Below are 24,014 nucleotides of genomic sequence, written 5' to 3' on the forward strand. Positions count from 1 at the left end.
TGAGGGCTGGGATTTTGATACAGACAATGCAGAGTACATTTTCATATGCTGTGTATAAATAATCCAAACCAGCATACCCACTAACTCTGAGTTTAGTCATTTATTCCTTTTAATGTAAACAAACTCTGATCTACTCATCACAAATTTGTATTAGTTTTCTTGAGAGGTGCAGTGGTGTCTTGTGGCAAATTATTTGGTAGTCTTGGATTCATTCTAATTAATTCTCTCTAATTCGGCATTCCATCAAGCCATTTAGGCAATGCCACCTGATTGCAGAGTGTTGGATGGTTTGAAGCTGGAATCCCCAATCGCCTCTGCAGGGGAGCACTCTCTAATCCCATGAGAGTATTCATAAACATTCTTGCAAGTGGAAACTCATTTCTGGACTTTAACCTGGGTTCTTCCTAAGTAGGGAAGAGAGAGTTCCAAAGACAGCAAGGGCATGACCATTTCTAAGAGCAGATTTGAGAAATTCTTCTTGAAAGCATATGTTTGCTAAGATTCCTGACAAGCTTGTATCTTTTCCTTTCCCCCTCAGCCTTGAGCTCTGCCTTCCTCAATTCTAAGGGGAAATAATGGTACTTTTTTTGTTGTTGTTCTCAGTAAGCAGATTTAATATCCTGGGAAGATTTGTGTTCCTGTCCAGGACTTTGGAACAAGACACTATCCCCACTGGTAACTTGACCCTGAGAAAAAGCCTAGGGAGAGATTTGGGGCTGAGTGCTGCTGCCTGACATAGGCTGGGAACTGTGAGCAAAGAAAATATCCTGTTGTTTGACTCCTCCTGTGCACAAGGAAACAGGACTTTGTACAGTCTTTGTAAATAAACAGGATTGCATCAAAGAAATACCTGTCTCCATCATCTATTTCTCCTCCTAACTGAAACAACCCACCAGATTGTGAATTTTTGCTAGTCACTCAGGTCGAAAAGAGTCAGTACTGGTGCTAGAGGTGGGATCTAGTTTTCAAGGAGAGAAATTATGAGCTAGTACTTTTCTTCTCAATTTGTAACCCACAGAGGCCTAAAGGGGAGAGTTGGATTGTCTCAATTCATGTGATATAAAACCCCACTATCTTTCAGGGGAAAACTCCCAGGGAGGCTTATCTGGCTCAGTTCAACATCAAAACCCACATGAATGTCTGGGAAGAGGAAGGGGGGATGGATTAGAAGCCAACATGAATAGTCCATCTCTGATATCTACTCCCAGAAAAGAGACAAGAGTTATCCAGACCTCGTAGAAGCTCTTGACACGTGTGGGGCCAGCAATCAATTTGAGCTGGCCAACGCTCCAGCTAAGGGCTAGAAGGACAGGGAAAAAAGAGACTTCATCTGAATTGGCAGAGGACTTGCAGACACCTATGTAACTGGCATATCCAGATACCAATGAGGACTGGATATATTGGCAGTGGACCAATTTGTAAACAGTCGGCTAGACTTGTGCTCGCAAATCAAGATCAGTGAGGGAGACCAAAGACCCTACAGGAAGCTACGGAATCTGCCATAGAACTTGAATCTTTCCATATAGTTGTGTACCAGAAGAGGAAGTCACTAGTGAGGAAGATGGAAGCTGATTGGCATGAATTCTGCAAGTACAGATGTGTATCGAATATGTATGATAGAAAAGGGGATTCCAATCTGGTTTATGACATTTTTGAACAATTAGAAAAAGTGATAAATTCAGTTTGTAAAACAAGGGAAATCAGCAATAATTCAAAAATTAAGGGGAGCAATTCAGTTAAATGGTACTGCTGGAACTGTGAAAAAATTGAGAACAGAAAGGAGGATTATTATAAATATAAGGCTGGCCAGGACAAAGTATCACAATTCCCTAGTGAAAGCCCCTCTCCCAGTTTGGAAGTGAGGGGAACCTAAACTGAAGGGACAAAGCGTGGAGATCCAAGAATCAGCCCTACAGTTGTTTTAGATCTGGGCATAAAACAACCTTAATGAGAATTTGGTAATTGAATATGTAATAGGATCTGTGAAATGTGTGGGAAAAGTGGACACTGGCTCAAACACAAGTTGTTAAACCAAATATGCTAAAAAGACTAAGGAATCAACAGGGGATCCAAAACTGAACCATCGAAGGAGAAGCTAAGCGAATTTCTACTGGGTGCAATGCAGGCAGGATATAGAAAATTAGTGCAGGAAATATGATGCTTGTGTAGCAAAGAAGGGTCTCTCTAAGACAGGGAGAGCCCGTATGTGGCAGCATCTCATTGAGGCAAAGGAGTGCATTACTCTTGATTTGCTTAGGCCTCTGCCTGAGACAGAGACTGGCAATCAATATTTGCTGATATGGACTGTTTCACATAATGGCCTGAAGCTTACCCAATAGCAAAGATTTTAGTGAAAAAATTCTTCACCAGAGTTGGGATTCCGGGTGTTATTGGCTTTATCTGAGGAGAACTTAGAAGGGATTTGAAGGAAGTTGGGTTAAGGGCTAACTTTTTTCCATTGGCTTTTCCACATTATTCAAGTTGCACATGGATATCAACAGGTGTTGCTGAAATGGCATTGAACATGGTTTATCTTTGTTTATACTTACAGCTAAACTGTAGCCAGCATGAGCTGAGTGGCACTCATTATTGACTTCCATTGTCAGCAATACATATTTTTTTCTGCTGTAGCTAAGCTCCGAGCAATCTCTAATGCTGTAGATATTTATTTCTATTGACTAGAAACCAGTAATTGTGTATTCCTAATATTTTCTGTTCCCTTTTTAATAGTTAAAGACAAATTTCAACTATAGGATTTTCCTGTTTGAGCAATATTTTCTCTGCTTTAAATCCTTAGCATTATAACTCCTTTAAGGAGGCATCTTCACTCTCACTCCTTGATTACATTTCCTAAAAGAAGATGAAGAGTCAGGAGAGGATTCACTATAGAAAATTTAATATCAGCTGACCGTACCATTATATCAAAAGGGATTAATACTGTAATGTGAAGAGCAGGTTCTCTCTTGCCTTCCCACAAGAGCACAAAACCAGGCAAAATAACTCAGCCACACAAATATACCAATGTGTATTATCAATTAATAGTTGTAATTTAAACTAAATATTTTTGAATTATTATATGTCCTTTAAACTTTGGTTCTTATACAGGCTGGGTGAGTTTAGAAGGATAATCTCATCTCTTAAGAGGGGGTGCAGTGGCTGTGCTGTAAGGATGAATGAGATATAGCATAGTCACTCCATGCACTGGGAGGGATTAAATTAGCAGAGATATCTAGTCTCCTAAATTGGGACAGGCTCCACATTAATTTATGAGTGCTGGCAGTAAAAGTTTAAAATGTTCTGGTAACATGACTAAGAAGATTTAGGCCCTCTTTGTATATTAGATTATTTTTGATGGTGCTATTTTGTTTCTGTGTACACATATGTGTACATGTTATACACATGTAACCCAGTTATGATTCCCTGTTATATATACCTGCCCCTCTACTTGACACCACCAACCCAAAGCTGCTGTGACCTATTCTTCTGCTTAACTGGCCCCAAAGCCCTGAAACTAGGCGAGGTTCAGAAGCTAGCTGTTTTATATATATTGGTACTCGGTAACTTCTTATTCTCCTCTACAAGAAACTATTATTGTGTAAAAATAAGTAGCACTAATTGATGTTAAAATACTAGTAATAGTCATATTATTATGTATGCAGACTATCATAACTATACAGATTAGAATTAATTAGGAATAGGCAAGGCCAGGGCCAAACAAGAAAATGGAGTTATATACATATATTGCTATGTTTAGGAACAGCTAAGAGCAATAATTTATACTGAATTTCTCTGAATCCTCTAATATCCACTAAATTGTGGATTATGTTGCAGGTACCTGAATATATTCAGCAGGAGGAACCCAGGTGCCTGCACTGAATGTAAGGAAGAATGAGACAAGGGATAAAAACACCAGGTGGTGCTGAGATGGTTTAGGAGGCTCTAATCCAGTGGTGGGCAAACTATGACCCACAGGCCACATCCGGCCTGCCAGCTGATTTAATCCAGCCCTTGAGCTCCTGCTGGGGAGCAGGGTCTGGGGCATGTCCCACTCCTGTGCTCCAGCCAGTGAGTGGGGTCGGGGGCCGCTCTGCACGTGCATGCCGCAACTTTGCACAGCTCCTGGAAGCAGCAGCACGTCCCTCCTCTGGCTCCTATGTTTAGGGGCAGCCAGGGGGCTCCATGCACTGCCCCTGCCCCAACTGCTGCCCTTGTAGCTCCCATCTCATTGACCAGGAACTGCATCCAATGGGAGCTGCAGGGGCGGCGCCTGCAGACGGGGCAAACGCCTGGCCGTGCCTCCACGTAAGAGCTGGAGGGGGGCATATTGCTGCTTCCGGGAGCTGCTTGAGGTAAGCACCACCAGGAGCCTGCACCCCTGAGCCCCTCCGGCACCCCAACCCCTTGCCCCAGCCCTGATCCCCCTCCCACCCTCTGATCCCAGCCCAGAGCCCCCTCCTGCATCCCAACCCCCTCATCCCCAGCCCCACCCCAGAGCCCGTACCCCCAGCCAGAGCCCTCACCCCCTTCTGACCCCAACCCCAATTTCATGAGCATTCATGGCCGGCCATACAATTTCCATACCTAGATGTGTCCCTTGGGCCAAAAAGTTTGCCAACCCCTGCTCTAATCCCTGTTCAGAATGGTAGGATGGCAGTGTTCAAACTCTTGAGTCAGGCTCCCTAAATTCTTGCAATTGGTTTGTAAAATGTGAAGTTTAAAAACCATACTCCATTTCAGAGCTTTTGATTTACCTTTTGGTTTTTGAGCCTGTAGGCAGGGGTGCTGCAACCATTTGTATAGTAGGTGGTGCTGAGAGCCACTGAACCAAACCATAAATCCTGTATATGATGGAAACCACTTCAAGCTGCCCCCCCGTCCCCAGTTCAAGCCCTTATGCCTGTAGGGTACAGTCAGCTCACGTTTTCAGACCCGTCTTCCTAACCACAGGGGCAGACCTGTACCAGGGCTTTTCCAAGGTGACAGCTAAAGTTATCCTCTCCTCCCAGGAGTGCAGACGCTGGGGCTGCTGGACAAACACCACCCATCCCACAGTTTGTGAACAGGGTGAGAGGGGGCCACAGCGGGCTGGACCGAGAGGGGTGCAGCCTCTGTTGACGGGGCGGAGGGTTCAGAACCAGCAGGCTCCACTCCTGCCGCCGAGTGCCTGGGCGCAGGGATGGCGGCAACTGATGAGCGGGTTTCCTTTGCCATGGAGAGAAGGGGGGAGGGGGCGGAGGCTCAGCTCTCCTGCTGGGCCCGGGCTCCACACGGCAAGGGGCGGGCTGGGCAGCGAGAGAACGCCGTCCTGGCGGGGGTGCCCTGGATGGGGACGGGATGCAGGGGAGGGGGCGAGGCGCTGCCCTCCGCACAGGTGCGAGGGGCGGGGCCCCGTCTCCGCCGGCGGGTGGGCTGGGAAAGAGGTGCATGCCGGGAGTACCTATAAGCGCTCGCCGCGCTCTCCTCCCCCTCTCGCCTGTGACCTCTTACCCGGCGGCGCAACGCGGAAGTGCGATGGCGGCGGCCGAGGCAGGCGGCCCGGGGTCCCAGCCCGCTGCCCAGCGGAGGCTGCGCATCCTCTCTGGCCACCTGCGGGGCTCGCCGGCGAGCCGGGCGCCCGAGGCTGAGCGGCTCCTCTCCCCGAGCCAGTGCAGGGCGGGGGGCGCAGCTGAGCGGCCGGTCGCATCCACCATCCCTAAGAAACGGTGAGTGGGGCGGGGCCCAGGGGGAGCCGGGGAAGGCGCCTCCAGGCGGGCAGGGAGGTCTTGGCGGAGAACGGTGGCCCCGGGGAGCGGCGCCCATGTCGGGGGCCTGCCCGGCCTGGGTGCTGGGGCAGTTGCTGTTGCCCCGGCCCTCGGCAGTGGGGAGCCACCTAGAGAGGGGTGGCGGGGTGTACTGGCTCTCTGGGTTTGTCGCCCGTCTGGAGATGGAGGCTGCCTGGGAGGGGCCGTGGGTGGACGCGGGGATCTGGAGGATTCACGTGTCCAGGTGAATTGATGAAGGCGTTAATTAGGGTGGCCCTGGCGGGGAGGGGGAGGGGGCGTAGGGTTAACCTGAGGCGGGGAAAATGCTGGGTAGGAGCGAGAGGAGCCCTATCCTTCTGGAGGAAGCTTGGGATGAAGGAAGGAACAGCAAGGATTTTCCCTGCCTGCTGGGGCCATGGGCTGCAGGAAATCAAAGGGCCTAATTTTCTCTCTGTTCCGCTAGTAAGTGGAATACTTATGTAGCTATTCAATGAAGAATCTGAGTGTGTTTTATCAAATTGGCAAGGGAAGCAGATCCTTGATTGATGTTGGTAAAACAGTTAAAACTGGTGGAAAGTGCAGTTTGTGTGAGGGGAAAAAAACTTAGAACTAGTTTATGTTAGAAATGCTACAGCTGCACCGATGCAGCATGTAATAACACAAGAATGGCCCTACTGGGTCAGACCAAAGATCCATCTAGCCCAGTATCCTGTCTTCCGACAGTGGCCAATACCAGGTGCCCCAGAGGGGATGAACAGAACAGGTAATCATCAAGTGATCCATTCCCTGTCTCCCATTCCCAGCTTCAGCAAATGGAGGCTAGGGACACTATCACTATTATAGTTTTGGCCTTCACAACATCCTTTGGCAAAGAGTTCCACAGGTTGTCTGCTGAAGACACTCTGTACTGACTGGAGAGAGCTCCTCTGTCAGCGTAATAAAACCACCTCTTCTGCTGTCATAGCTCTGTCCACACCAACACTTAAGTCAGTGCAACTTGTGTAGCTCAGGGAGGTGGCTTAGTCACATCCTGTGTGACATAAGTTATACGGACAGTATGTACAAGCCTCAGTTTTGTTTCTTCCTATGAGTTTTTCACTGTCCAGTTCCGAGTTATTTGCAGTTTCTACCTGATGTAGATACTATAGAAGAAACTTGTTTTCATATACTGGGCACTAAACTATGGGCTTCTGGAGTTAATAGCTTTGCCAGGAGGCTGAAGTTGGTTCTTTATATGTGGTTTTGAGTTCTTTATTTCAAGAACAACTTAAAAAATAGTGTAAGATTACCTTTTTCCAAAAGTCGTACTAGTAGTATTGGGTGGAGGCATTTCAGTTTCCAAATGGTCAGTGAATGATATTTGAAAAGGTGCAATTCAGTTCTTGGTGTAACAGTCAAAATGCATCTGGTTTTCTTTCAACTTTCTACCATGCACAGAAATTGCTGGAAATACAGTAGTTGAGAATCAAACTTTTGTGTTTTTCTGTGATCAAACTTAACTGGCTATGTAATAAGTAAGAGGAGGCATGGGTCACCATTAAAGGTATGACTTTTTTCATGGAAAATTCCAGTAAATGTCATGTAAGAGATGTGGGAAAATAAGGATGTGCCCTGGAAAGGCAGGGAGGGGGCTGTGTGCATGTGGAGGAGGAAGTTGTGTAGCTTGGGCTCTTGTCTTTTGGGGGTGGGGCTGGCTCCTTGCCCTGGGTGTTCTGACTTGGTTCCTGTGGCTGCAACACCAGTCAGGTGTGGTGTCTGCTTTTCTGTAGGTGGAGACAGAGGACTAGATTTGATTGGTGTTATGACCTAATCCACTGGGTTGCAATGCCAATCAAACTTGGCCCTCTGCCCCTGTATCTACACAGAGCTGGATGCGCTAAACCTGAATGGTGCTGCAACACCCGGAGGGGAAAGGAGCTGCCAGTGTGGTGGTCACAGAAATTATTCAAATTACTGTGAACACATTGACCTCTGCACCAAAATGGTAGCCTTAGTCACCACATTTATACAGTTGACATAATCCATTGCACTTGTGTAGTTTGACTCTGAAACTGTAAGTTAAGTTGCTGTTTGATATTTTAATTGAGCAGTTGTTGCTGATCATTGGTGTTGCCTACATTTAAGCATTCCTAAGGACTTGTATATAAGACCCTCGTAGACTCTAAGGCCAGAAGGGACCATTGTGATCACTTAGTCTGACTTCCTGCAGGTTTCTGGCCATAAGCTTCACCCACCCCTTCCTGTAATAGATCATGGTTTGAGGACTTCAATAACTCAGCCAGAAGTTACAGGTCTAAAGACTTCAAGTTATTCAAGTTTACTCTAGTTTAATTGAGCAAGTGTCCCATGCTGCAGAGGAAGGCAAACCCCCCAGGGTCTCTGCCAATCTGACCTGGGGGAAAATTCCTTCCTGACTCCAAATATGGTGATCAGTTGAACCCTGAGTGTGTTGGCAAATCCACCAGCCAGGCCTCTGCAAAATTAATTCTCTGTAGTAACTCAAAGCCTGCCCTATCTCTGACTATTGGGGATTTTTGCTATTAGCAGATTGCCTACAATGGTAAAAGGCCCATCTCATCATACTATCTCCTCCATAAACATTCCGAGACTGAACTTGATACAAGTTAGGTTTTTTGCACACTCTGCTCCCATAGGAAGGTTATTCCAGAAATTCACTTCTCTGATGGTTAGAAACCTTCATCTAATTTCAAGCCTACACTTGTTGATGGCTAGTTGATATCTATTTGTGCTTGTGTCAAATTAGTATTGGTAGGCCAGAAATCTTGCTGCAAGTTTTATCTAGGCCTGCTAACGGGTTCTGAAATACTTTGTCGTCCTAATGCGATATGAATACTGTGATCCTGGCAGACCAGATGCCAGTCCATGCCAAGGCCCGTGGCCCTCACTAAACGTTGACAAATGCTTAGCTGGAAACCAGTCTGGCTCACCTGTTAGTATTGTTAACATAGATATTAGTTATAAGTAAGGCTGCGAGTCTGTCAAGGAAGTCGTGGATTCCGTGACCACCATAACTTCTACAGCGGCTGATGCTGGCTCAGAGGCTGCCCTGCCTGAGCAGCAGAAGTTTGGGCATGTGGGAGGGGGCTTAAGGGCAGGAGGTTGGGGAGTGTGAGTGGGGGTGCGGTTCCCAGCCAATAGAAGCTGCGGCTTGTGGTGGGAGCAGTGGAGCCTCTGCCCTGGCCCCTGCGTCTGTTGCCTAGGAGCTGCAGGGATGTGGAGCTGGTAGAAAGCCCCTGCCAGCCCTCCCAGGACCCCTGCTGGTGCTGGGGGAGGGTGCTTCGTGGGGCCACAGCCATTTGCCCTGCTACCCACTAATGCTGACCCTGGCTTTTATATGAAAAACAGTTGTTGTGGCACAGGTTTTTATAGCCTATTGTGGGGGGAAGGCAGCTTGGAGAGAAAAAGACTGAACTCCGTTGTAAGGGATCATCTCTCTTAAAGGCAGGCTTGCCTGGGTGGCAAGATAGACTAGAGTGCCAAATAGTACGGTTCTTGACTCCAATTTAAGGCTGTTTGTAGTGCTTTACGAGTTCACGCTTGTTACTTGTTTTATAATTAAATTTCACCACAAGTTTGGGGTTCATGTCCTGTTTCCTGACAGTCTGCCCTGAGGTTGGCCGACACTCCAGGCAGCTTGACAAATACACCATCCTTCTTTACAGATACAGAACAGAAATATTTAACACTGTTGCTTTCCTGCATCATTAATGCTATTACCATATTAATTTACCAATGTGTTTATATTCTTGCTAGGGTTTCTTTTGTTCCTAATAGACATTAAAACTACATCCGATTGTCCTTAGCCCTGCTAGTCATGGATTTTTCCATATCTTTAGATTTCCTTATGAATTTTCTACACTTCATAACTTCTAATTTGACTATTTCCCCTATTTTCCATATTTTTTTATTTAATTGCTGCCTTTACTTTTAGGCAAAGTTGTCTTAATTCTTGATTGTGGACTCATGACTTGTAGGCCACCTAATAAATTCTTCTTTTTGTTAACTCTCCCAATTTTTTCCTGTATTTTTTTTTCCCCCTGCAATCAGTTTAGTTCATAATTTTCTTTAACTTTGGGAAATTAATTCTTTTGAAGTATCAAGTGTACATATTACTGTTGGAACTGTCTTCTCTTTCCCTATATTCAGTGTAATCACTTCATGGTCACTGTTCCCTGAACAGCCATAGTTGTCCAGTCCAATGCTTTCTTCATCTTTATCCATCATAAAGAGATACAAAGTAGTTACCCTCATGGTGGGTACAATAATAGTTCTTAGGAAACTATAATCTACAACTGTGTGTGGGCACGCGCGTGCCTTTCTCTCTGATCCTTGTGTATGCAATGAATTACCTTGGGAGATCCAGTGTACCTAACTTCATAGCCTATACAATGTAGTAATGTTAGTAGCAGAGTCGTCTTGTCATGGAGATTGTCAGCAATTAGGTGGGAAGTGAGTGTGGTCTGTGTATAATGAAGGATGACTGTTGTGTGCATAAGGATTAAGGGGATGTCAAAGGTGGGTGGGTGTTGAAGGAGTTGTATAATTTAGGCTATGTCTTCATTATGGACCTTATAGTGGCACAGTTGTATTGTTGCAGTTGTGTTGCTGTAAGACTGTGTGATTGACTGCTCAATCCTAGAGACTCTCCCAGTCAATCGTGATATCTGGCCACTAAAAGTCTGGTGGTGCAGCAGGACTGCTGCTAAGGCAGGCTCCCTGCCTGCCCTGGCCCCACATCGCTCCCAGAAGTGGCTAGCACACTCCCGCGGCCCTGGGGCATGTTGCTCCCTTCTGGGAGCGATGTGGGACCAGGGCAGGGAGAGAGCCTACCTTTGCATTGCTGAGCCACCAACCAGAAGCCGCTCGAGTTAAGTGCCGCCTGGCGGGAACACACACCCCAGGCCTCTTACTCCCTCCCAGAGCTTGCACCCTCAACCCCTTCTGCACCCCAACCTCCTGCCCCAGGCTCAGCCCAGAGTGCCCTCCCACACTCTGAATCCCTCAGCTTAGAGCCCAAATCCCAACCCCCTGCCCCAGCCTGGTGAGAGTAGGGGAGAGCGAGTGATTGGGGGTGGGGGGATGGAGTGGGCAGGGTTTCAGGGAGGGGGTAGGGTAGATCTTAGGTTGCACTTAAAATCAAAAAGTGATCTTGTGCATAAAAAGGTTGGAGACCACTACTGTAAGGTCTCCCGTGTAGCAGCTCTGCACCGGTGGGGGAGAGCTCTCCTGCTGGCATAATTAAACCACCCCCAGCAAGCAGCTGTAGCTATGTTGGAGGAGAAGGTCTCTCACCACCATAGCGCTGGACATATTAACTCTTGTGCCGGCATAATTTATGTCATTTGGGCAGAATATTCATACCCCTGAGCGACATAAGTTTTGCCAACATAAGTGGTAGTGTAAACCTAGCCTTGGAGAGTGGCTTATTGGGGCATTGCTCAAAGAAGGCAGAATTTAAGTTGTATGGGTGTGTAGCTTAACTGTGTTACCTGGCTTTCACAAGTTTGAATTTTGCTGAACTCAACTTGTACCCTTCCAGAATGTTATCACTGGGCAATCTTAACTTTGCATTAACAGTTTCTGGGTTTTTTTTACCATTTAATTTCCTAGTGTTTTAGCAGAAAAATAAATGTTAGGAGTTCATTTGGGCAGCAGTATTTGTTATAGGTGTGCAATTCAGATGCTCGTGTGGACAGGCAATTATAATTCCTAGTTCTTATTTACCACTTTTCTTCAGTATATCTCAGAGGGGAGTATCATTATTCATTTTATAGATATAGGGAACAGAGGTGACATGGCTTTTCCAAAGTCACCTAGCAGGCCCGTGGCAAAGCTGGGAATAGAGCTCAGGTTTTCTGAGTCAGTCGACTGATCTCTTCACAAGGCCACATTATTGTTATGTGTTCTCTAATGGTGTGCAGCCTCCACCCTGCAGCCATCTTCTGTACACTTTGTTGTAGTGGAATGGGGATAAGTCATGCATTGATATGTTTGGAGTGTATAATTGCTAACAGCTTGTGAGAGAAATCTCAGACATGGTCTGTGCACCAAAAACTTGAGGTTTTTTGTTACATGGTGGTTACAGTAACTTTTAAGCATGTGACAGAACACTGGGTGTACGTCGTCTCTTCCCCATTCCCACTATTCCCTGGAACATATAGCCCCCCCCCCACCCCTGACATTTCCAGCTCCCCCTGCCCTCACTGTCCCATTAAGCCATTAACAATTTAGAAACCAAGGGTGCACAAGAAATATAGAATCTGAGCTGTAAGAAAATCTGGGGGGTTTTGGTGGTGGGGTGTTTATCTCAAGGAACCCATTGGTTAAATGGCCCCAATACAGCTTTCAGATCAGTCAGATAAGGTCCAGTTGATAAAACAAGCTTGTTTTCAGTATAGGATTGGAATAATCCATGAAATTAAGATGGCAAATCAATCCTTGTAAATCTCAAGAAGGGACCAAAGGAGGTCACTATCTGCTTGATTGAAAGAGTTTTACCAAAGTCCATCAAATCTGTATCTTGGATTTGGTTCAGTATTTTGATATTGAAATCAAATTATCTAATGTCTACATCACAACCTCAGACAATTGTAAAGCTTCCTTCTTAGATTTCGTCTTTTAATGTGGTGGCTAACCCTTTCTTCCCCCACCCCAGGAGACTTTAACAGAGGAGTGATAAGTAGAAGTTTGACAATTCTTAAGTACTAAAATTTACATACGACATTAAAAAGTTTCTTAGGACCTTTTTTAAATACAGAATACTCATTAAAATATCTTCTGTATCTTTGAGACTCTTTGGGGCCGTTTAAACCTGGAAAATTTGCTTTCTAGCTCCTTCCTGTGTGGATTTTATAGGTACTAATACATGTGTGCATGCACAGCACTTTCACTCCCTAAAATTGTAGAATCAAAGTGCTGGTCTCTCATCTCCCAGCTAACAAATATAAAAGGCAAACCTGGAAAAGAAGATACATTAAGATAATGGGGTTGGGAGTTGTGAACTCTTCAGAAAAGAGCAAGAGCTGGACTTTTGTGGAATAGGAGCTGGAATTGCTCTCAAGGAGCCAGATAGCAATGTTCCTGCCATGGTGCTTTTCACTAGTAGATGTGAAGGCTCTGGGAGATCTTCTTGCCTTGTCTTCCTCTCCCCAAAGTCACTGATCTTTATGGGCAGGAACATTAGTCTGCCCTAAGGTGGCTTGTTGGCCCCGGTAAGTTCAACATGCTTCTTGCCCTTATCCTTGAATCTTATTGTTTTGCAAGTTTTATTCACTTTGCCTCCCTCTAAGGCCTTCAGCTAAATCAGGTGTGAGGTCTGCCTTGGAGCCATGCAGCTTGGTCCAATTGGGTTTAAATCCTTAACATCAATTTTTGGAAAGGTCCTACTTACACCAGCAAATTTCTAAAATACTTGGTGTGTTGTATAGCACAGTGTAAATTTATGATCCTCAAATGTACAGAACACAAGACAATTGTTGACTAGGCTGATGTGACCTTGTGCGTGAAAAGGTCATGATATTGTTTACAGCTTATGGGAAGTTCAGCTCAACTAAAGTAACTGATTGTGAGTTCTTTTTCCACAAGTAGTCACTTAATACAGCAGATGGATGGATGAAAGTTAAAACTATGCTTGGGCGTCTTACGATGAAGTTACTTTAAAACTCTCCTATGTCATGGCTTTTAGTCAAGGATTGTATCTTTAATTAAGAGTGCCTATAGCTTGGGACCAGTGTCTTAGATTTATTTTGTTAAAATGATTCTGTACTTTTGAGGCATCTACAAAGTGAGTTTGATAGGTGTTCTGGCAAATTTTCTTTGTTTATAGGTGACTTATGATATCTGAGTTTTGAATGTAAATATCTAAAAGTAGGAAAGGGAAAAATTTGCAAATATATATTGTCTAATAGTACTGTGACTGGTTCGGTCACAGAGACCCCCTTGGGACTGCCACCTGATGTGCTGAGATTGCCTCTGAGCCCATTTTCCCTGCTAGCTTGGGACTTCAGAACCCTGCCTTGTTGAGCCAGACACGCTCACCTGCTGCAAATGCAGACCCAGGTCTGACCTACAACCCCAAAGCTGCAGACTTAACTGAAAATGGCTTCGCAAGTGCTCCTGTCTCTAGCACCCAGACACCCAGATCCCAATGGGATCCAAACCCCAAATCTGTTTTACTCTGTATTAAGTTTATACAGGGTAAACTCATAAATTGTCTACCCTCTGTAACACTGATAGAGATATGCACAGCTGTTTGTTCCCCCAGGTATTAATTACTTACACTGGGTTAATTAATAAGCAAAAGTGATTTTATTAAGTATAAAAAGTAGGAATTAAGTGGTTCCAAGTAATAACAGGCAGAACAAAGTAAGTTACCAAGCAAAATAAAACAAAACATGCAAGTCTAAGCCTAATACATTAAGAAACTGATTACCGATTAAAATCTCGCCCTCAGAGGTATTCCAATAAGCTTCTTTCACAGACTGGACTCCTTCCTAGACTGGGCCCAATCTTTCCCCTGGTACAGTTCTTGTTAGGTCCAGCGGTAACTAGGGGATTTCTCATGACTGGAACCTCTTTGTTCTGTTCCACCCCCTTATATAGCTTTGGCACAAGGCGGGAATCTCTTGTTTCTCTGGGTCCCCACCCCTCCTTCTAAATGGAAAAGCTCCAGGTTTAAGATGGATTTCAGTACCAGGTGACATGGTTGCGTGTCCTGTGAGACCCCAAGCCTTCATTCTTCCTGGCCCGACGCACAGGAAGGCTTGCAAGTAAATGGAGCCACTTGCAAACAATTGTCCTAGTTGATGGGAGCCATCAAGGTTCCAAACCACCCTTAATGAACTACACTTTGCATAATTACAATAGAACCTCAGAATTGTATTTCATATTTCTAGTTTCAGATACAAGAATGATACATTTATACAAATAGGATGACCATACTCAGTAGATTATAAGCTTTGTAATGATACCTTTCAAGAGACCTTTTACATGAAGCATGTTCCAGTTACATTATATTCACTCTCATTAGCATATTTTCATAAAATCATGGAGTCACAAGTACTGTTTAATATTTACTCTTGTTTCAGCATATCTTGTGATCAAATACATTCAGATACTTGTGCTCTTGGGTTAGGCTACATCAAAAAATTGGTATGACGAAACTTGCTTATATCCCTGTTTTATGCTGGTAGAGCAATTTGAATTGAATCCTATAATTTCATACAAAAAAGATTTTGACACCAGATTAGAAAGTCCTTTCATAGATCTTTCCTGTGATTTAACTTTCCTGAAAATATATAGACTAACTTTTTGTATTTTAGAAAACTTCTGTCAATTAAAATAAGTTCACAATTACATTGATGTCCTCTGAACGTTTAAGTGTGTGTCTAAGGGCTTTTAAAAATACTGATCGTACTGCTTTAACTATACTAGTATACTTATGTTGTGCAACCCTCTTCCTGAGGATATATTTACACCTCAGCTATCCATATATGAGAATAAACTATACCTACACAAGGCACCTTTATACTGACATAAAGGTCAGTGGACTGTCTCCACACTAGAAGTTTTTACTGAAGTAGTTATACTAGTCAAAGTCATACCCATAACCAATATGATTACACCGGTACAAAAAATGTTTGTAGACCAGATTTATTTAGGTGCTGACTCGAGCGGCAAAGAGAGAGGAACTCTGTGCTTATTCCTGGAGCAAGCAATATCTGTGCAAGCTCTCTTGATTGACTTTACTATTTTATGCGGGAATTTCCTCTTGGTTGGATTTGAATGTCATTATCCAGGATGTGGATTGACAGCAGTTAATTTTTGCATAGGCTATAAAACAGCTGATCTAAGAAGTTTAGCCAAGTCTGTAGTCATGAGTTTGAACTAGTAATGTAGAAGTTAGAGGACCCATATTTCATTACCAGTATTAAGAGTCCTCTTTTTATTGCTGTGAATTTGCAAGCATATTACCAAGTAAAATTATAAAATATTTCTAATTTCCCTTTTAGAAACGCTTGTGAAACAATGGATAACTTTGTTTCTGATGATAAAAATGCTTTGTCAATTTCATACACCTTTTGATATATGTACATCCTCGTTGTTAATGCCGGTCTGCTAGGATTTAACTTCCCTTGCCATAGAATCCAAATAGTCCTAGGTTCTGCATTCTATAAGTTTGGCTCTTTATTTCAACAATACGAGTCTTTTTTTAAATATAAACTTGGGGATATTTTCCTATTAGATAAAACTAAAAGTGCTGGTTATATAAGAAAATAGTTTATGAAACCATGTTTTACATTTAAAATTGATTTTATTAAAGGAATTATCTATAGTTAATTGAACTGAGTGTTTCTAGTCACCAGGTCCTTAAGTTTTTCGCACTAGTAGATTTTGTCCTTATGCATTTTAAATGAATTGTATGTAAAATTAATCTAGTAAATAAGGAATGTATTTATTTAAAATTAATTTAGATGTATGTTAACCTATATAATTGCTTAAATAAACATGTCTAGATACACTGTATCCTCCTGGTTGCAGAAAGAAACACGAAATATATTGTAAAAACTATATTTAATTGAAAATCAACGTATTTTAATGGTAACCAACCAACGAGAATGAACCTTTCTTTAGGAAAATAACTTAAGTACAAATGCAAAATAAGATGAAAGTTGATCAAGGTTTTCTGCTTGCTCATTTTAAATTATTAAAATCTGTTTTTTAAATTGCCTTGATTTAAATCAGTCCACTCTGGTTTCCTTTCCCCTCTGTGTTTCTAGGTATGTCTACACTGGATTTTAAAACCCACAGCAGCCAGGCTCAGACTCGCTACCATGTGTTTTAAAATGCAGTACAGATATATCCTCTCTTTTCCCCTAAGAGTCCTCTTAAAACCTTCCACTTTCTCTGCCTGGTGACTCCTCCTAGATCAATTTTTTCAAGTGATCCCAGACCCCTACTACATGACTTCATTGCTAGGCAACCTCTCCCCTGATAAGCCAGTTCTCCCGAGTAGGAGACAGCCTTTTGTTTAGAGCTGACTCGGGGCTTGTCTACGCTACTGGCCAGATCGACGGGCAGCAATCGATCCAGTGGGGTCTATTGTCTAGTATATGTACAATAAATCAACTGTTGATCACTCTAGCATTGACTCAGATATTCCACTTCAATGAGAAGTGCAAGGGGAATCTATGGGAGAGCGTCTCCCATCAACACTCTGCAGTGAAGATGCCACAGTAAGTAGATCTAAGTATGTTGACTTCAGCTATGTTGTTCATGTAGCTGAAGTTGTGTAACTTGGATCAATATCCACCCCCTCCACACCCCATAGTGTACACCAGCCCTCAGTGGGAGAGCACTTAAGTCAATGACCCTCCTATTGTTGGCCCTTTGCTGCCAGATTTTAAAATTTCAGTCCAACGTGGAGCTAACTGGACAACAGAGAAGATTAAAAAAATCCATATCCAAAATGGAGTTTGCAGTCTGATAAAGTGTAGAACTTATGACTTCTATAGACTGATTTTTTTTCTTCCCTCCCTGCCCCCACGATATAGTCAGTTGCCTTTAGTTAAGAGAAATGCTGGAATTCTCAGGCAGAAAAGGGCAGGGATTGAATTGGGCTAGCTTGTGATAGGCCAGTATTCAGCAAGCCAGAACTTCCCATCTTGTATTTAAGAATCAAACATATTTAATTAAAAACTATTCATTATCCCTTGTAGTTGCCAACTTAAACTGGATTCACATTTTGAAGGTTAACTGGTGCAGTAACATCTGCAGACTCAGTATGAGTGGAGACACTGGATGGCCAATGTCAACCATAACAGTCCTCCAGCAGCTGTTGCACAGTACCCTCTTCCTGGTGACAATGCCTGCTCTGGTCACAATTTTAAACTCCATGGCCCAAGGGTCACAGAGACCAGAAGCCACCCTTGCCTTTAAAACCCTCCCACATGTTTTTGAAATGCCTTTTCCTGATTGCCCACTTGGAAAGCACACCCACCTGTTCACCCTTGTTGTGTACACCTGCCCAGGCTCTACATATAGAGGTACTACATACTTCCTGCCTACTTCAGGCAGAGCTGTATTTGATCTCCTGAGCCTATGGGGAGAAGAGGCTGCAAGCACAGCTATGAACAAGTCATAGAAGCATGGACATCTAAGAGCAGATTGCAAGGGGGATGCAGGCAAAGTGGTATGATAGGCATCAGCAATAGTGCAGCATGAAAGCGAAGGAACTTCACCAGAGATACCACAAGGCCGGGTGTGCAACAATAGATCTGATACTGAACCTGATTCCTGCTGCTTCTGCAAGGAACTGAATGCCATACTTGGCAGAGACTGCACCAGGATGCTGCAGACCACTTTCAATACCTTGGAGGAGCCTGAGACGGAGACCCTGCCATGAACAGCGAGGAGGGGGGGAGGGGAAGAGGCATCAAGGGACTCAGCAAGCCAGGACCTGTTTGAGACTCCTCCACAGTCGAGTCTGTCCTGCCGGGCAAACGCAGATGAGCCTGATGAAAGGGAAGGACCTTGGGTAAGTATGCCTGCATTTTTTGCTTACAGCTTTTAGATTTAAAGATGGAACCCAGCCCATCCCAAGTTAACAAGATACAAGTATCTTCATATTTTTTTTAATCATATGGGGAGAGGTAGAGGTACAACAAACAGAGGCAGAGTTGGCATCCGCTTTTAGTTCGCTGTTGAGTTAGAAGTGTTGGATGGGGGGATGCTGAGTGCTTCATGTGCATAGGTATGGCCCTATTCTCCTCCTGAGATCTTGATGAAACTTTCATTGAGAGATTCTGCAATCCTCTCCTAAAGGCTTTTAGGGATGGCTGCCTTATTATTTCCTCCACAGTGGGACACTTTCTCATGCCACTTACCAATGAGTTTGGTTGGCACCATGCAATAAACAGGATATCAACATATGGGGGGCAGCTTCAGGATGCCAGTAGCAGCAAATAGGGATTGAAATTTTAAAGCCTCGTGCAACAGAAAATTGTTCCCCTGCTTGCTCATGGTTGGCTGTACTCACCATGACAGCACAACACCACTCTCCAGCCTGAAGTGCTATGAAGCTGAAATGTCAATAAGCTTTTAAGTGTCTATGGGAATAAGGGGAAGGGATTTTGACATTTTCCCCTTTCCCCTGTGACTATAAGTCCAATGATACATCTGTCTGTCTGTTTTTAACAGCAGCTTCTGGCATGCCAACCTTGAGGATGTTGTCTCCATGCCCGCAGAATGCCTGACCCTGATGAGGAAGATGAGGACTAGGGTGTACTACTTCTGTGAGATCCTACAAGTGACTGCTGCATTGGACCATGAACAAAGGCCTTGAAGGGCTTATATGACAGCATGGAGAAAGACAGAGGATAGGAAAAAGGCCCAAGAATCTCAGCAGGACAAGAGAAGGAAATACACCAGGATATAATGGGTCTTCTCAAGCAGCAAATCCAAATGCTGCAGACTCTGGTTGACCTACAGGTCCAAAAATCCCAGACTCTTCAACCTTTGAGTCCTTGGAGAATTACATGGTTGCTTCTTCCTACATCCCCAACATACCATGTGTAGCATCGTAGGATGCTTCATTACCTCTACCAATCTGTGCCAGGGGATAGCAAGAAAAACCACAGCTTTTCACACACACAGCTGTGAGAACCATGGTTGACGTATGTGTATCCACAATGAACTACATTTGTGTTCTCAAATGGGCATAAATATGTTTCCTTTCTAATTTTAAAGCTTTACCCCTGTTAAGTTATGTTAAAAAATTTGTATGACATTGATTTTTCTGCATTGTTTTTCTCCCCTGCCCCTAGTCAATAAAGTTCTATTTCTGGAGGAACAAATCATCATCTTTATTAGTTCACAAGAACTACTGGAGAATGCATAGCGCTAGTCAAAGCAAACAATACTTGTTAATGCAAGTGCAACATAATTTATAAGTTCAGGAAAACACCCAGTCCTACATTAAAACATTCAACACGCAGTGCTCAGTTCAACTGTGGATGATTGTTAAAGTGGTTTTTCAAAGCCTCCCTCAACCCCACGGATCAATGTTGGGCTCTTATAATACCTCTTGTATCTGGCTGGTCAGAATCAGCAGACAGCCACTCCACCTCTGCTTTCCTCTTCTCCCCACTCCCCCGACTATGGCAGTTGTAACCATTGGGATATTTTTCTCACTGAGATTCAATCTAGTGAGTAAACATCCCAGTCTGCCAACAGCACATTCAGCAGCAGTCATGCACTTTCAGAGCCAGTAAATGAAACTTTCCTTAGTGCTGTTGAGGTGGTCAGTGTACTGCTTAATAAGCAGGGGTAGGCAGAGTCCCCCAGAATCACTATTTATGTTTCAGTATTGCCTATTATTTGGAAGTTGGAGGGTGGTGAGTTGGGTGGGGGGCGGGGAAGACTTCACACTTCTGCAATTATGGTAACTATTACTGGGAGTTTGCTGAAATTGAGGTCTCCAAGCCATTATAGGGATGTGGCAAAGTCCTGCAAGATTGGTGGTGGGCCAGAACTGGGTTATTGGTGTTTTTGCATGGGGTGAAGGAAGACATTTGCTGCCAGGGGAAGTTGGGTGTAAACTAGAAGAGAATTTTTTTTTATTAAAGGCTTGAACACTTAGATTGTTAGCATTTTTTTCCTCAATACTATAGAGCTATGAACTATCCTAAATACATTCGTTGTGAGGAGAAAGCAAGGTTCAGATACATTTCCAAAACATGAGAACATGTTCCTGTATGGGTGCCTATACACAAATATTTGCCACTAGGAGCCATGCCACTTGTAACAGTTATTCAGTTTTAAGTTTATAAAAAGTTGGTATAATGTTTGGTGTTAAGGATAACATTCAACCGTAACTCCCTACTTGTGAAATTATAGTTTAAAAACACTTTATTTTCCACACCAAGCTATTAAAATGATATTAAACAAGTGGTAATGTAGGCAGGACTAAATCATTTAACACTGCCATTTTCTCAGAGTGAGCCTTCATAGGAGGATGTTTAAAATGGTTTAATCTGGCCACGCTAGCACTTAACTATTTTCAGTGCTAGTTTATGCACAGCCATTGCGGTAACCTGTGCTGAATTTACTGATGTAGATGGGCACCACACTAGTGCAGTGAGAAATATGAGCTGCCCATTTATTTCATTATTACTCCAAAAAACCCATTAGGACAACTTTAAATGTTAGTGTATAATTTCACTGCTGATCGTATCAGAAGTATTCAGCTAAATTATTGATCTAGAATAACTAGACGTTCTTAAATGGAAAGAATGCTCTAAAAGGATAAGACTATGGGTTTTAAATGTGCAGATATGTTTCTATTGCATATTAAACATTTTTTCCTACACAGAGATTGTTTTTCCCTTCTCACAGGGAATTTTCAGAAAATGAATGAATCTGATAGAAAAAACATACTATAATATGCCTCTGCCTGTTGATTATTTCTTGAGATGGAGACAGATGCCCATTTTTGCCTCTCAGAATATCTTGATATCATTTGGCTGACACAGCCAGTAGATGAGGTGCTCCAAATCTTGGTGATGCATGCTTTGGGAATATGTTGCGAACAGTACAATTGAAAAACTGGAAGTTGCTGCTTTGAAGCAGCTGAATGATAAATTCATCAGAGTGCTAAAGTCTCTGCCAGGAAAGAAGTTGTAGTGGAGGAAATAGTCGTTCTACTTTCCATACAGGTTTTTCCCCCATAAAATAAGATTCCACATCTAGCACAACTTTCATATCCTTTCTTCCTTGTACCCCAAAGCCGCAAACTCCTTCTTACTCTTAGTGGAAGTATCTCCCAGCTAGGGTGACCAGATATTCCAATTTTTATAGGGACAGTCCCGATATTTGGGGCTTTTTCTTATATAGGCTCCTATTCTCTTTTTCTCTCCCTCCCTCCCCCCCCCCCCCCCCCCGATTTTTCACACTTGCTGTCTGGTCACTCTACTCCCAACCCTACCCATATAGCAACTTTTGGGCCCAGGAGTGCTGGTTGGGACTCCATTTGGGGCTCATTTAACTGCTTCAGAGGTTGCTTTGTAGGGCCAAGAGGCTTCCTTCTCAGCATATGATCATAAGATCATTCTAAGGCTTAGAACCCAGGTCTCAAGCAGTGGTATGTCACAGTAACTAAACCACCGAGGCCAGCTATTGCTTAATGTTTCCGCGAAATGTATTTGTTCATGATTTGTTTGGAAACTTTTCAGAATTTTTGAATACCTCAATCTATATAAGTAACTCTTTTTTTTTTTTTTTTTTTTTTTTTTTTTTAAAAGAGCTTACTTCACTTAATTTGAAACTTGTTAGGGTACATCTGGTACATCTATACTGCAATTAGACCTTGCACTGGCCTGTTTCAGCTAACTCTGGCTCAGGGGCTGTCTAATTGCAGTGTAGATGCTCAGGTTCGGGCTGGAGCCTGAGCCCCATGAGGGGGGAGGGTTCCAGCCTGAGCCCAAGTGTTTACACTGCAATTAAAGAGCCCCTGAGCCTGACTCAGCTGTCATGGGCAAGCTATGGGTTTTTAATTGCAGTTTAGACATGCCCTTAGATGAACAACTAAGTGCCCAATGAGAAACCAAGAAGGCTTGCTATATTTACAACTACTTTCCCATTCTCCATGTAATAGGAAGTAATGCTGTTTAATGATTTAGTGATATGACTTTCATATGCTGCCAAGGCACTGTGAAATATGAGGGGATTGGGAGGCTTCCTGCTGCAGAGCTGTTCCTGGATACTGTTTCACAGAATACTTTTGTCAGCAGAAACTTTAAATTTGTGTTCTGAACTTCTTGAATCCAAACCAATGGATAGTAAAGCAAACAGGTCTGCTGCCTGACTCCTGACACTAATTTAATGATCACATCAGATTTTAATTTTCTTTCGAGTTTGTAAAACATATTTACAGAATTGGACTCTACTTTCCACAAATTAAAACATTGTGTCTAATGCATCCGTTGGCCTAGTGTTGGGAGTCATTATTTAAATTTAGTAGTATAGCAGTACCCTCAAGGAAAATAACTGCCATCCCCTGCAGTAGAAAGTGTAATAGAAATTACTGTCCAGTTTCTTTTTGCAGTAGATTGAGTATTCTGTTGCATAGAATACATTGCTGTTGTGATAACGTGTATTTGTATCTTGGGAAACATAGTATTGTGATTCAGATTTAAAATTTCATATATTTAACTCTTCTTAATTGACTTAAATTTAATATATTGTAGAACAGACTACTAAAGTTTCCTTCTCCTGTGGGTGTCACTCTGCCCATGCCATTTGCTAAAATGATTAGCAATTAAATAGGTAAAACTGACACTTAATTTAAAAGCCCAATTACAACATTTTAACACCGCTATGGGATTACTGAGAGTTGAGGAGTTCAGATTCTCATTGCTTTAGGCTGTCTGCAGACTGAGGAAGACAACACTGCATCCATTTACCTTCCAAATGCGTGTCTGTGACAGATACCGAGGGCACAATCTGGAACTGTGGGGTTGCTGGGCCCCCTTAACTCTCCAGCCTGGACTGTCTCTTACAATGCTGTGCTAGTGACGAACACCCCCTCCAGGTGCTGTGATCATTCGGCCAATAACGTGCAGGGACATGCCCAGGTAATTTGCATGAATGCTCTCTAAGTCACTCATGAGCCTGCACACGGAGACACCAGCAAATCCCTCCCCTAAACCAAGCCTTGTACCCCAGGAATGTACCATCTTACACTGATCAAGACCTTGATTAATGTAAGCTCATTTGTCAGTTTGCTACTCCTTCAAAGCATAGTGGATATGCCTCAACCTTTTTAATCTGAGCAGATTCCCCAAGCACTTCAGACAAACTCACTAGTAAAGATAAAACATTACAGAAATAACTTAATTTTTAAGTGGTAGGTGTAAAGGCCAGAGTTGGTTACATAAGAAATAAAAAGTAAACACACATTCTGAATCCTAAACCTTAGTAGGCTAAGCAAGATTTGAATCAAACAGTTTTTCTCATCCTACTGGATGTTGCATGCAGAATTCAGTTCACACTAACTAGAAAATCTAGTTAGGACCATCCCTTCTTCCCAGTTTAAGGAGACTTCCCTTTGTCTTCCAAATGATCTTTCTTCTAGGTGTTGAGATGGAGGAGAAGAGAGGCTAAGTGCTGATGTCATTGCCCCCCATTTTATACTCTTCTAGGTGCTGGAAAGATCCTTGCTCTATCACGGGGGTTAGACAGCCCCCGTTCTGTATA

The 24,014-nt window shown here is 43.4% G+C and overlaps 1 protein-coding gene across 3 annotated transcripts in view; it reads left to right on the forward strand.

Annotated features, from left to right (window-relative positions):
- Positions 1–24,014, forward strand: part of AGPS (alkylglycerone phosphate synthase) — a 159,501-nt gene that overhangs the window by 15,149 nt on the left and 120,338 nt on the right. The window contains exon 1 of one of the 3 annotated variants that reach the window (XM_038422213.2): positions 5,426–5,702. The exons of the other annotated variants lie outside the window; for them this stretch is intronic. Coding sequence (XP_038278141.1) covers positions 5,512–5,702 — 191 coding nt within the window. The 5' untranslated portion in view covers positions 5,426–5,511. Of the gene's footprint in view, positions 1–5,425; positions 5,703–24,014 lie in introns of those variants that run through there. 3 annotated transcript variants of the gene reach the window in all.

This window comes from Dermochelys coriacea, chromosome 11 (assembly GCF_009764565.3).
Source record: "Dermochelys coriacea isolate rDerCor1 chromosome 11, rDerCor1.pri.v4, whole genome shotgun sequence".
NCBI lineage: Eukaryota > Metazoa > Chordata > Testudines > Dermochelyidae > Dermochelys > Dermochelys coriacea.